At 40.7% G+C, this 14548-nt stretch overlaps 1 protein-coding gene across 3 annotated transcripts in view; it reads right to left on the minus strand.

Annotated features, from left to right (window-relative positions):
* Positions 1 to 7370: 7370 nt before the first annotated feature.
* The window catches only part of MYCBP2 (MYC binding protein 2), a 252568-nt gene continuing 245390 nt past the window's right edge, over positions 7371 to 14548 (minus strand). For all 3 annotated transcript variants that reach the window (XM_040623680.1, XM_040623687.1, XM_040623672.1), the window contains 2 exons: positions 13969 to 14134; positions 7371 to 8195 (listed from right to left, as the gene is read on the minus strand). In XM_040623680.1, the coding sequence (XP_040479614.1) occupies positions 8080 to 8195; positions 13969 to 14134 (282 nt within the window). In that variant the 3' untranslated portion in view covers positions 7371 to 8079. The remainder of the gene's footprint in view (positions 8196 to 13968; positions 14135 to 14548) is intronic.

Consider the following 14548-nt stretch of genomic DNA (forward strand, 5'->3'; position numbering starts at 1 on the left):
TCCCAAACCAAATATGGAAAAGAAAAGTGTAGTTCCATTTGCCCTATGAAAATACGTGCAGAAATTCTAAAAGAAATATTAATCAAATCCAATAATGTACTACTAAAACCAAAAAATAAATAAAAGTTATTTATTTGATAGAGAGAGAGATAACATGAGCAGGAGGGAAGGATAGAGGGAAAAGCAGACGTCCCACTGAGTAGGGAGCCTGATGCAGGACTCGATCCCAGAACCCTGGGATCATAATCTGAGCCGAAGGCAGACACTTAACTGACTGAGCCACCCAGGGACCCTATATGTCTGTTGTTTAATGTCTGCCTTTCTGACTAGAATATAAGAGCTAGGAAAATGTGAATCAGTCTGTTTTGTTCACAGATCCTAGGCTCCTACAACAGTTCCTGGCTCAGTAAATGTTTCTTTGAAGAATGAAAGAACAGGACAGGACAGGGCTTATGTCCATATTACACAGTGCTGGGCCTGGACTTGAGCCATGATGGGACTAAAATAAATCTGTCCTGGGGACTAGATGGGCAGTTAGATGTTGCAGAGGAGGGCTTAGGAGGTAAGTAGGATGGTGATAAGAGGACAGTTGTAAGTGAGTTTGCTTATGGGCCAGAGTACCCAAATTATACAAAGAATTCTGTGCTTTTATGACTCACCAATTTCACAAGTCCCCCAAGGAATGGGAAACCTTCTCACAGAAAACGGGAGATCTGTTAGTAGAACACAGGAGAAACTAACGTAGTTACTGTGGTCCTCCTCCTCCTCCTCTATCTCTTGTTCTTCCTCCTCTTCCTTGTCCTCCTCTTTTTCCTTCTCTTCTCCTCCTCCTCTTCCTTCTTCTCCTCCACTGTCTACAAGAAGCTTGGTGGTTTCAAAGAAGGAAAAGAACAAAGTCTCTGCCTAAAGGTATAACTTTCACCAGTGAGATTAGAAAACACTTCTACAACTATGTATGAAAAAGTTCCTAATAGTAAGATGAACACTGTCTACAAAGGTGCTGAGGGCATGAAAGAGAATAGGAATAGGCAGAGAGAGCTCATTCACTGACCAAGGTCAGTTTTGAATCAAATCTTGAAGAAAGTAATGGAGTTTGGCAGAAGAGAGGCAAGCCATCTATCCAAGTGGTAAGAAAAGCACAATGCCAGGAGTTAGTAAGATTCAGAACCATAATTAGAAGGTCATCATGTTCGACTCCCATCCAGGACTGAAGTCTGTTAGGGCATCTGTAGTGAACATCTATTCAATTGTCTACCTAGCATCTCTTTGGGGGGAAGCTCTTCCCATCTACTAGGTTTTAGCCATAGCTTCCTGTAGCTCATGAACCTGGGCCCTTTCCATCCAGTCTAAGACAGTCTGTCCCCAAGGAGTTTTGAATTAATTCTGAAGGAAAGAAAGTAGTCGCTTCCTTGAGTACTTGGACTTGTAACGTATAGACCCAGGAGAGAGAGGTGGTCACTTTCTACCACATGGTCTGGAAAGCAATAACAGGTGCTCTACAGTGAGAAAGAAAAAAGAAAGAGATGCAGAGAGAGGACCTAGAGGAGAGACACAACCAGAGCCCCCAGCCCTGGTTCTACTCTACTCCCAAAGCCTGGAGGTATCCCAGCCATTGCATTTGTTTTGTTTGTTTTTTGTTTGCTGGAGTTATTTTGAATTCGCTTTCTTTTGCTCATAACCAAAACTCCTTACCCTGCAAACCTGACCTGGAAGGGCTCTTCCTTGGGTCTTAAATGATGTTTCCTTTTAACTGAAAGGTGCTGGTGGAATTTGGTCTCACTGTGTCCTATGTCCAGGAGTGGGAGTGGGACCTGGCATCTTCTCCATAGCTGCCATGAACCAAAGATGATTCTGCCTAGTTATGCAGGGATGGTGGAGGCTGGGGATGGGCTTGGCTTGGATGGAGTCCCAGAAAAATGAGTGAGCATGATGATTGCCTCTTTTCCCTGCCATACAAGTTGACAGATTAACCACAGGTCTTACTATGAGAAAGATGCATGCAGCTCTTCCCTGAGGGGCAGGTAGATCTCTAAAGATCTTGGTTCTGCCTTTACTGGATATGCAAGCTTGGACGAGCTACTTAAATTTTTTGTGCTTCAGTTTCTTCATCTGTAAAGTAGGAATAATAATAATAATAATAATAATAATAATAGTATCACCTACCACACAGAGTTGTCATTAGAACATACATACATACATTAGTTAATGTATGTAAAGCATACAGGTTGGTTGCAGGCGTATGGTGAATGCCCAGGAAAGGTTAGCTACAACCCTGCTGTTATTATGACTGCTTCTAACTCTGCTGGTGAGGACACTCACTCCTCCATGGTGTCTTGCCTCAGCAACACCACTTCTCTGGGTTATTCCAGGGTATACCTCCATCTCTGCCAGATCAGCCCAATTAAACCATTTCATCTTCTCTATTTTAACCTTAACTAGGATTAGATTGCAAGCTTCTCAAAGGAAGTAAGTGATGAGACCCTTGTCCTTCAAGCCACTTTCTGACCCGTTTCCTGCATTATCTTCCTAAAACACGTCTTTGCTCAAAAAAAATCCAAAGGTAGGTGACAAAATCCAAACTGTTGAGAATGAGATTGTAGGCCAGTACTGTTTATTAGAAATATATGTAATTTAAAATTTTCTAGAAGCCACATCAAAAAAAAAAAAAGTAGAAAGGGGGGCACCTGGGTGGCTCAGTCAGTTAGCTGTGCACCTGACTCTTGATTTCAGCTCAGGTCCTGATCTCAGGGTTGTGAGATTGAGCCCCACCATCGGGCTCTGTGTGGAGCCTGCTTAAGATTCTCTCTCGCACTTCCCCTTCTTCCTCCCCCCTCTTTGCAATGTCTCTCTCTCTCTCTCTAAAAAAAGAAAATAAAAAGGAACAGGTAAAATTAATTTTAATAATATATTTTATTTAACCCAGTATATCCCAACTATTATATTTCAATATGTAAGCAATGTAAAAATAATTTTCAATTCTTTGTCGAGCCTGCTTAAGATTCTCTCTCGCACTTCCCCTTCTTCCTCCCCCCTCTTTGCAATGTCTCTCTCTCTCTCTCTAAAAAAAGAAAATAAAAAGGAACAGGTAAAATTAATTTTAATAATATATTTTATTTAACCCAGTATATCCCAACTATTATATTTCAATATGTAAGCAATGTAAAAATAATTTTCAATTCTTTGTCTTTTAGTTCAAAGTCTTTGCAAAACCTGGGCTACTTATTTAACCTCCGTGAGACTCAGTTGCCTCATCTGCAAAAGGAAAACAGTTGTGCATAGGTTTGTGGAAGGTGAAAGTGTGATGATGTGCATGAAGCCCCTTGTATTTGTTTCCCTACGGCGGCTGTAAGAAATCAGCCCAGACTTAGTGGTTTGAAACAATATAGATTTATTAATGTATATAGTTCTGGAGGTCAGAAGTCCAGGTGGGCTAAAATCAAAGTGTCAGTAGAGCTGCCTTCCTTCTAGAGGCTCTAGCAGAAAACGTTTCCTTGGGGTGCCTGGGTGGCACAGCGGTTAAGCGCCTGCCTTCGGCTCAGGGCGTGATCCCGGCGTTCTGGGATCGAGCCCCACATCAGGCTCCGCGGCTGGGAGCCTGCTTCTTCCCCTCCCACTCCCCCTGCTTGTGTTCCCTCTCTCACTGGCTGTCTCTATCTCTGTCAAATAAATAAATAAAATCTTAAAAAAAAAAAAAAAGAAAACGTTTCCTTACCTGTTCCAGCGTCTGCAGGCTGCTTGCATTCCTTGGTTGCTGGCCCCTTCCTCCATCGTCAAAGCCAAACAGTGTAGGGTCTTCCAGTCTCTATCTCTGCTGCTGCCAGCACCTCTCCCTCTCTGGCTTTGATGTTCCTGCCTCCTTTTTCCCATATTAGGACTCTTGAGATTACATTGGGCCTGCTGGATTAATCCAGGACAACCTCCCCATCTCCAGGTCTGTGCCCTTAATCACATCTGCAAAGTCCCTTTTGCCACACAAGGCAACGTAGTCACATCCCCCGGGGGTTAGGACGTGGGCATCTTTGGAGGGCTGTTATTCACCTGCCACACTCTCCACTGTGCATTAGCAGAGTGGCTATGGTAAGCTCTCAACAACTCTTCTTTCTTTTAGAAACAATATTTTTAGTTATTTACTTGAGAGACAGAATGAGAGAGAGAGAGGGCAGGATTGGGGGTGCGGGAGGGGCAGAGGGAGAGGAAGAGGGAGAAGCAGACTCCCCACTGAGCACGGAGCCTGACACGGGGTTCCTCAAGGGGCTCCATGTGGGGCTCCATCCCAGGACCCTGAGATCATGACCTGAGCCGAAGTCAGATGCTTAACTGGCTGAGCCACCCAGGCACCCCAACAAATGTTCTTTTGTTAGAAAACCTTGATTCTAGTTCATAACAACATTATTTACACGTTTTTGTAAGTACTCTGTGGATGTCTTATCCTCGGCACTTGGCACAGCACTTTGCATGTATTTACTCACCAGCTCATGCTCATTGGGTACCTTCCATGTGTAAATCGTGGTTGCTAAGCAGTTGGGAACCCAGTTCCCACCCTCATGAGCATGCACTGTCAACTGTAGACGTAGAATGGAGCTCACATATTTATTAAAGGAATTCATAAAGCAAAACAGCTTACTTCCACTTCGGAGGAACACATCATTGCTTTAGTTCTTCCTCCCTGGGATGCTCTTTCCTACTTCTGCTTGTCAAAATTTATCCATGCTTCAAGACTAGGCTTCATACCTGCCCTTTGCTTTTTTGGAGGAAGTGGACCTTGTAAGTTGTACCTGCACATGTTCCCTGCCTTGCTTTGTTAGCCAAGAAACTTATCTCAAAGTTGATGGCCTGTTCTCTAGCCACTATGTAAGACTGGATGGTTACTTACTGGACACTCAGCTCTAACTTGGAATTTCTTTTCATAATTGTTCTTCACTGTAACTCCCTTCAGTGTTTATATTTTATAGTGTCTAAATTTTTTCTAAGTGACCTTGCACCATTTGTGAAATGAAGACACCGTAAGTCATTTAGAATGTAATATCCTCCTGTGTCGGTCAGTCAGGTCCTCTGGGAAACAGATGCCAGGATACAGTTAGAAGTTAGGATAAGGAGTTTTTAGACCTAAATAGTCTGGCCAGAAAACTGCTTAAAAATGGCTTTTCCTAGGCCTGCAAATATGAGGAAAGCAAGTTTCTTTCCAGATTCCCTAACACCTGCTATTGTGATTCTATTTCTTGTCTTTTTCTTTGTGCACGGTATGCTTGAGACAGAGGCATGCAAAGCAGTGGGAGGGGCAAAGGGAGAAGCAGACTCCTCGCTGAGCAGAGAGCTGAAGGTGGGGTTACATCCGGTCCCAGGGCTCCGGGGTCATGACTGGAGCTGAAGGCAGACGCTTAACCAGGCGCCCCTACTTTGGGTCTTCCGGAAAAATTTAAAGCCGGTCCTGAGCCTGTACCCTCAGGCTTCTCCCACAGGCCTAGGCCAGGGACCAGGTTACCGTCCTAGCAGAGTGCTGGAAAAGGAAACACAGAGCTTCTCAAGCAGGTCCTGAGAGGTAGACCGTGGGGCTGAGCGGTCATCCCTTCCTGATGTTTGTTCCCCAGCATCCTCATGGCAGAATGACATGTTCTGAAGAAAAAGACTGTGTTGCCCTGAAGGTTCTGGAATCTTTTTTGAACACCGGCAGCAAGTCCCAACTGGCCTTTTGAGGATATAAACATGTGAATGCCTTCAGAACGCTTTTCTGCTTAAGGCATCAAGATTTCTTCATGAAGGGGCGCCTGGGTGGCACAGCGGTTAAGCGCCTGCCTTCAGCTCAGGGCGTGATCCCGGCGTTATGGGATCGAGCCCCACATCGGGCTCCTCCGCTAGGAGCCTGCTTCTTCCTCTCCCACTCCCCCTGCTTGTGTTCCCTCTCTCGCTGGCTGTCTCTATCTCTGTCAAATAAATAAATAAATAAAATCTTTAAAAAAAAAAAAAAAGATTTCTTCATGAAATATTAATCCAGGGTATTCTGGAGGTTGAAATTGGATTAGTTCTGCCTGCAACCCTTTCACCTTGGTTTGGGACCACCAGTAGTGCCAAGGACAACAGATTGCTCCCGCTTTCCAACACACTGGGGCAATTACAAATTGCTTGTGACTCTGCAGCACCGTCACCCAACACAAACGGAATTTCCGTAATCTCTGATGGATCAGATGTATCTTATTTAGATGAAGGGGGACCTTCCGTACTACTTCAGAGCCCTTCCTTGCTCAGGAAGTCCATGAGCTTGCACAAAACAGCAGATCCACAAACTGCACCATGAAGAGATCAGCCTGTGATCTTTAGGTTTTTGTCTTTTTTGGGCAGTAAAGTCTCCAACATCAGGAGTTAGACTACTCACACTGTTCTATCAAGTTTTAGAATTTTCTATTTACATATTTTTCCTAATGTCTTTCTCTGCCCCTTGAAATACTACTTATTCTTCAAGATGGCACTCAAATGGCCTCTTGGCTACTCCTCTCCCAACAACAACAAAAACAAAAACCAGTAACAACAGTCTTTCCTAAATCCTGAAGCATAGGACTTGGACATGTTTATAAATTTATTGGAAGATTCTCTGAATAGTTATCTGTGTTCAGATTTGATCTTTTCATTTCAAGTTTCTTCAAAGCAAACATTATATTGACAAACAGATTTATACATTTTCAACAGTGGGAATGTAGAACAAAACTGATCAAAACTTCTGCCACTCTCATGAAATAAATATAACCTGACTTATGATGACTCATAAATCACTAATTTTTCAATTTCATGAGTTACCTGTAAAAAAGATCTACAGAGACACACTGTAGTCTGTAAAAAAAAAAAAAAGAAAAAAAAAAGCCTAGTGATTTTGTTGATTATTTTGTGAAAGTTTAATAAGGGGCTGGTTAGTAAGATGGGGGTTGGTCAATTTCCTAAATGTTTTCTTTTCCTGTCTTTGGCATATGTCTGTTTATTAACATACATATTTATATGTTCTTCCCAGTGTTGAAGATTCCAAAATGTACTTCATTACTACTCTTCCCTAAGAGTTATGAAAGTCATCATTGTGCTGTGTGTGTTAGTGAATTTGGATGGATTTTTAGATCTTAAAGATACTTCCATTTTGTTTTTCTTTTCTTTTTTTTTTTTTTTAAGATTTTATTTATTTATTTGACGGAGAGAGAGACAACCAGTGAGAGGGACCACAAGCAGGGGGAGTGGGAGGAAGAAGCAGGCTCCCAGCGGAGGAGCCTGATGTGGGGCTCGATCCCAGGACTCTAGGATCACGCCCTGAGCCCAAGGCAGACGCTTAACGACTGAGCCACCCAGGCGCCCCGTCCATTTTGTTTCTGAAGCAATAGTTCACACAGTTGTCAGACTTTATCACTGTATAAAAATGTACAGTGGTTTATTGACATGTACATTCCAATATGTTTACAGCTGCAAGATAATGAGGCACACTCCGTATTGCACTTCATTAAAATTTCAGGCTCAACGTAACCTAGAAGTTTAAATGAAACTGCATTTGTAATTTAGTAATTCTTATACAGGACAAACATTGATATCTTTATATACAGTGTGATACTTATTACATTTATATGCCAGTCCTAACACAATTTTTTTTTTTAAATAACAGTCTAGGAAATAAACCAGAATATTCCTCTTTTCATCCCCACCCGTGATGCAATTATACAGGATTACAAAAAGGCAGTATACAATAAACAATGATTACTTTTTTTTGCTTGAAAGCCAGCATCATTCTTAGTCCATGGGCATGGCGATTCTTTTATATCAATTATCTATAAATGTTCAATGCTTCACAGGCCAATGACGGTAATGGCCACATGCAAACACCTCACAAGTTTGATGTCTTGGTTCAAAAGAAGATAAACCGAAAGAATGGGGAAACTTTCCATAGCAAGAATTATGTACATGGTATTTGGCATCCTTCTTGCACTGTGAATGGTTCATTTTCATGGATGTAAAAATGGTCCCGTCCTTATCCTGAGCAGAGTTTAAACTTTACCACATCCACTTGGGGGATGAAGGCAACTTCTTCTCTGTAGACAAAGGAATCCGAGTGTTCTAAAAAGTGTGAGCATTTCTGCACACTCCACAACCGAGAGCAAATTCTTCCCCAGTGGGTGGATGAACAACATGGAGTGGACATTCAGTTCCTTCTAACTGTTTGCCTTTGGGACCTGTATAAATTTTGAAGGAGGCAAAAGAATATAATTAAAAAAAATACATATATACAAACCTAATATAAACCACCAATAAGTTATTCAAAAGAAGTAATATGGCTATGGTTACACAAATATAAAATTTAAAAATTATTTTTCTTCTAACTACAAAAGTAAAAACGTTCACCACAAAAAATTCAACACACCAGGTATATATAGCAGAGAAGGGACAGACTCCCTTACCTACAACATCCTGCCTAGAAATAACCCCTATGAGCTATAGATCTTATTCAATTCATGAATGAGTGAGATACATCATCTTAAGAATTTTTTATGTTTTTTAAGTGAAGTATAGTGGACACACAATGCTACGTCAGTTTTAGGAGTATAACATAATGATTCCACAGAATCTATACATGATGCTATGCTCACAAGTGTAGCTACCATGTGTCACCATACAAAGCTATTCTAATACCACTGACTGTATTTTCTATACTGTGCCTTTCACCCCCATGACTTATTCATTCTATAACTAGAACCCTGTACCTCCCACTCCCCCTTTACCCACTTTGTGCCCCCCATCCTGGAACTATCAGTTCTCTGTCTTTATGGGTCTGTTTCTGCTTTTTTGTTTTTTAGATTCCACATGTAAGTGAAATCATATAGTATTTGTCTTTCTCTGACTTATTTCACTTAGCATAATACCTTCTAGGCCCATCCATGTTATCACAAATGGCAAGACCTCATTCTTTTTTATGGCTGCATAACATTCCAGTGTGCGTGTGTGTGTGTGTGTGTGTGTGTGTGTGTGTGTGTGTGTATACACCACATCTTTATTCATTTATCTACTGATGGACACTTGGGTTGCTTCCATATCCTGGCTATTATTAAATAATGCTACAGTAAACACAGGGGTGCATATATCTTTTTGAATTAATGTTTTCATTTTCTTTGGGTAAATACTGGATCATACGGTATTTCTATTTTATTTATTTAAGTAGGCTCCATGCTCAGCATGGAGTCCAACATGGGGCTTGAACTCATACCCAGAGATCAAGAGTCAGAGGTTTAGCTGACTGAGCCACCCATGGGCCCCTAGTATTTCTGTTTTTAACTTTTTGAGGAAACCTCCCTACTGTTTTCCACAGTGGCTGCACTAGTTTGCATTCCCACCAACAGTGTACGAATGTTCCTTTTAGTTCACACCCTTGCCAATGTTTGTTACTTCTTGTCTTTTTGATTCTAGCCTCCTGCCTGGTGTGGCTAGAACCCCTCACTGTGGTTCTGACCGGCGTCTCCCTGACGATGAGTGATGCTGAGCATCAGTACAGCATTCCACAGCCAGAGCAATGAACAAAATGGGCATGGGAATCCATCAGGATGAGAGAACAGGGAAACTTTTGTATAGAATGTTTTTCTCCAAGTAAGATCAAATTTAAGTGTAAATAAGCCATGTTATCCTTCTGCCTTCTCTGAAGAAAAAGCAAACACTGATGAATGGGAAGACTGACTATTAAGGACTGTTATTTTTAAAAGTATCTCAGGGGAGATTAGTAGAAAAATGAAAATTGGCTTAAATATATGAATGGTAAAATAATATAAAATTTAACAATCTGGAAGAAGCACTTTGGGGAAGATATAAACTTAATAACTAAATAGATGAGGCTTAAAAATGGACATTGAGGACACGTGATGTAATGGTGTAATAAGACTGATAAATCACTGAACTCTACCTCTGAAACTAATAATACATTATATGTTAATTAATTGAATTTAAATAAAAAATAGAAAATAAAAAAATAAGAATAAAGAAATGTATAAAAACCTATACTTTTCTATTTAAAAAAAGACATGTTATGTTAATGTGCTTCATGTCATGTGTTTCACATCATTTAAAAAGGATTTTTAGCTCCTTTATAAATGAGGAGGTTTACTGTGTAGGGAATACTGGCTGGGCTTATAATTGAATGCAGAGGAAGCGATAAAAGTATGCACTGGTTTCCTACAGCTAGTAACCAAAACAATAAGTGTAAATTTTGACTCTGTTTAAGAGAAAAATATGAGATTGGATGGAATGAGCTTCTCCAGATCAATGGGGAATGAGATCTTATTTATCTCTTCTAGGTTTAAAAACTTCCGTGATGTAAAAATAGGAAAACAGGAGGGGAAAAAGGCTAGTGTTTATGAAGCTCTTAACCTGGCACAGTACATATACTCAGTAAAGGTTAGTTATTACTACTACTGAACAACACCACACTGTGGCCTCGTGTAAAGGAATAAAAATTAAGCTCCACAGAAGCCGAAGGCCAAGGCATGAGGGTAATATCAAACTGAGGACCGATCGTCTCGGAGGGCGCTGGTTTCAGCTAGCGGACACAAGAGCAGCAGCTAAAACCTAGACAGGTAATTATTCCAGTTATAAATTATAACGTATATCAGCACCTCCCACCCCAAATCACACTGCACACTGGCAGTCCTCCTTCCCCCTGCTGGGTGGGGAAGTTGTCATGAGGGGGGACACGCAACGGCGGATCTAACTGAAGTGCATGACACCATCGACGATGGCTCCTGCAAACTGCAATCCTTTTTATTTTCTGGGAGAAAACAAAGGGTCATTTATTCAACAAATATTTATTTAGTGCCTAATGTGTGAATGGTGTTACATCAGGTGCTTGGGATGTAAAAATGAATAGTACATGGCCCCTATCTTCAAGGAGCTCATAATCTAATCACGATGGTGAAAAATGACAATGGTAAAAGTAAAAACAAAAGAAAACACACCAGCAGATATTTGTGTGCTTACTGCTGAGGCACCGTACTAGTATATCAACTCAATCTTCTACCAGCCAGAGGCAGAAACTATCGTCCCCACTTTGCAGCTAAAAAAACTGAGGCCAAGTTACCTTAATCTTTCTTGATTCTTAGGTCCCTCATCTTTAAAATAGGCACAGCAATATTTAACTCATAGGGAGCTGTGAAGGTTAAGTATCCTGGCACAAAAAACGTAGTCAGTAAATATTTTAGAAAGTAATAGAGGAATTATCTACTTTAATTTCTCAATCTGGACTCTTGTCCTCATCCATATATTAAAAATTGGAATTAATGGGTTGACAGTGGTTACAGAATCAATCCTTCTGTCCTTCTAAGTGAAATGCATGGCCTTCTTTCCTGCTGAATTCACTGTGGGGTCTGCTTTAATTCCATTCCAGTTCTCTAAAGGAATGGATGAATTAGAGGAATCCAAGAGGCTGGGAGAGCATGCCTTGGCCTGAGCATTATGATCTCAGACCAGCTACTGAACCTCTCGAGGCCTTAACTTTCCTTCTAAAGGTGGGATAACACCATCTACCTTATAGGTTGTAAAAACTACGTAAGAAAATACATGTGAGGGATGCCTGGGTGGTTCAGTTGGTTAAGCGTCTACCTTTGGCTCAGGTCATGATCCCAGAGTCCTGGGATCAAGTCCCGCATCCGGCTCCTTGCTCGTCTGGGAGCCTGCTTCTCCCTCTGCCTGCTGCTCCCCCTGCTTGTGCATGCGCTAACCTGCGCTCTCCCTCTCTCACAAATAAATAAATAAATAAATAAATAAATAAATAAATAAAGTCTTGAAAGAGAGAGAGACAGAGAAAGAGAGACAGAGAAAGAAAGAAAAGAAAAGAAAAGAAAAGAAAAGAAAGAAAGAAAGAAAGAAAGAAAAAGAAAAAGAGAGAAAAGAAAGAAAGTAAAGAAAGGAAGAAGAGAAAAGAAGGAATATACATGTGAAAATGCCCAGGACTGATGTCCGTTCCTTCCTTCTGCCATCTCTCTAAATCCTTTCCTGCCTCATTCCTCTGGTTCGCAGCTGTTTCCAGGGTGAGGTCCCTGTGCTGGCTGACCTGGGTGACCCTGTGAATGTGTAAGGGGAGTCCTTGCCTTGGCCAGAACCTCTCAGTGATGATCCCACCCCTGTGTTCTCCACCATACCGGTCTTATTGCTAGCTAATCTCCTGATTACTTTTAGTGTTTTGTTGTTTTGTCTTTGTTTCCAAACACAGAAGAAGCTTTCTTCCATTAAGTAAAATGTGGATTTTCCCTGATGACATTGCTCGCCTCTAAACTTTCTCAACTAGAAGCTGCTGATCTCTTGAGTTCCTCGGTGTCACAAGGCCAGGAAGCAAGACTGACTCTTCTGGTTCCCATTTACTTCCAGACCACTGACTTATCACTTTCATTCAGTAACCACCGTCCCCCCACCCCACCTTGAAGCCACCCTGATCCAAATGCTGCCCCCATTTCACTCCCTTCACCTGCTCACCTCCAGCTCAGCACCCTCCTCCTGCTATTAGGTTTCACATCTTTATTCTGGCCATTATCTTAAATACTTAGCCTCAATTATTCTGATCTTGCTTCTTTCAAAGTCTATTACATCTACTTAAAAAAAAAAAGTTTCTAGGGGGGAACAGGTTACAATTTCTTTTTGACACGAACAAATAGAAGCAGCCATACTAAAAACAAAACAAAACAAAAAAACCCTACTTACTCTCTTTCTGGATAATTTATTTCTCATGGTTTAAAAATCAAAATGTTAAAAAAAATTGTATACAGTAAGTCACCTTTCCCCCATCTCTTACCCATCTTCCTGGTTTTCCCCAATAGTTAATTTTATTAATTTCTAGTGTATTGTTCCAGTATTTTTTAAATGCACATACAAATATGAGTACATATTTTCATTCCCCCTTTCTTACAAGACCACATACCATATACCCTTTCTATAACTTCATTTTTCATGTAACAGTCTCCTCTACATCTTTCTAGATCAGTACGCAGAAGCTTCGCCCCCATCATTTTCTTTTTTGATGGTGCGTAGTACTTAGTGTTTAACCACCCTCCTACTGGGTACTTGGATTGTTTACAGATTTTTATTATTACAAGTAATATCCTTGCACATTTGCCTTTTTTATTTACTTCACATATGTAGGTATATTCCCAGAAGTGGGACTGTTGATGTGTTTGTAATTTTGAGAGGCAACCCTCAAATGGCTTTTTCTATAGAGTTCTAGCATCTGCACTCTGATAAGCAGTGGATGGGAGTGTGTTTCCCAGCTTTAACAAAATTGTATATTGTGCTCTAAGTACTTTTGTATGTATTTTCACCAATTTCAGATATATCTCATGTAAAATTCTCTTCTATGGTCACGTTTACCTCACCTTCCACTTCTCTCCCTTCCCACCTCACTGGGACCACCAGCCTCCTGATCTCTTCCAATCTTTTCAGTTTCTTTTTGGTTTCATATTCTTATTGTTCTCAGCCTGACCTCCATACATAATCATTTCTCCCATATTCTTGGTGGCTTAACTCCTTGGCTTTCTGATGTTCACTACACTGCCAATTCCCAGCCATTCTAGATCAAATCACTTGTCCATTTTATGGCACTGGTTCCAGGCTTCTCAAAAAAAAAAAAACAAAAAACAAAAAAAACCACAAAAATCCTTTAAAATGGTTCTATTATCAATTCGTAACTTCAAACTTCACATGGCCCTTTAGTGCCAAACAGTGATTCTTTTACTGATCTTTAGCTGACTTCCTTCTCTTTCCCCAGGCAACTATCTCCATTACAACTCCTGACCCCTCATCACCATGATGATCTTTCTACTTCACTCAGAATGTCAGAAGCTTACAGGGGCCAAGAAATTCCCTCTGATTCTTAGGCTAGTTTGAACTGGGGTTCTGCCACTTGGAACAGAGTTATCATGTGATCATTAAACTAGAAAGTATATACATCACAATCGTTTAAAAATATTAAAAGCATACCTGCAGGACAGTGTGGTAGTTCTTCCTTGGGAATGCTAGTCATTCTCTGAAAATCATCATGACAAGCATTACAAAAATGTGTTGTTCCAAAACAGAAAAAGACAGCCACTGAACAGCAGTAGCGACATTTATATTCCAAAAAGTCTGTGCCATGTTTTGGACACATCTATAGCAAAAGAAAATACATAGACACAAGATTACAGCAAGTCTATTTCAATTACACTTAAGATAGTCATATACATACAGCTCAGTGATTCCTATTTTGCAAGTACACATAGCTCTCAAAACTGACTGAAAAACTGATGATAGATACATTAAAAAATTAATGAATAAGTGTGTGGCTTTGCCCAAAGGGTCTGGAGAAAGCCCCAAATTCTCATCTCAGATCCATCAGAACCAATCTAATTTAATAAATAAGACACTTAATTTCCTAGTGAATTGTTCCTGGTCAGCCAAATCGAATAGTTAGTATTTCATCTACCTCTCAGTCTCACAGCTGTACTGTACTGTGAAGATTTCACTGGAGTCAGGTAAACCTAAAAGTATGGCTGCAGGTTTAAGAAAATGAAATAAGTAAATT

This window comes from Ursus maritimus, unplaced genomic scaffold (genome assembly GCF_017311325.1).
Source record: "Ursus maritimus isolate PB19 unplaced genomic scaffold, ASM1731132v1 scaffold_10, whole genome shotgun sequence".
Classification (NCBI taxonomy): Eukaryota; Metazoa; Chordata; class Mammalia; order Carnivora; family Ursidae; genus Ursus; species Ursus maritimus.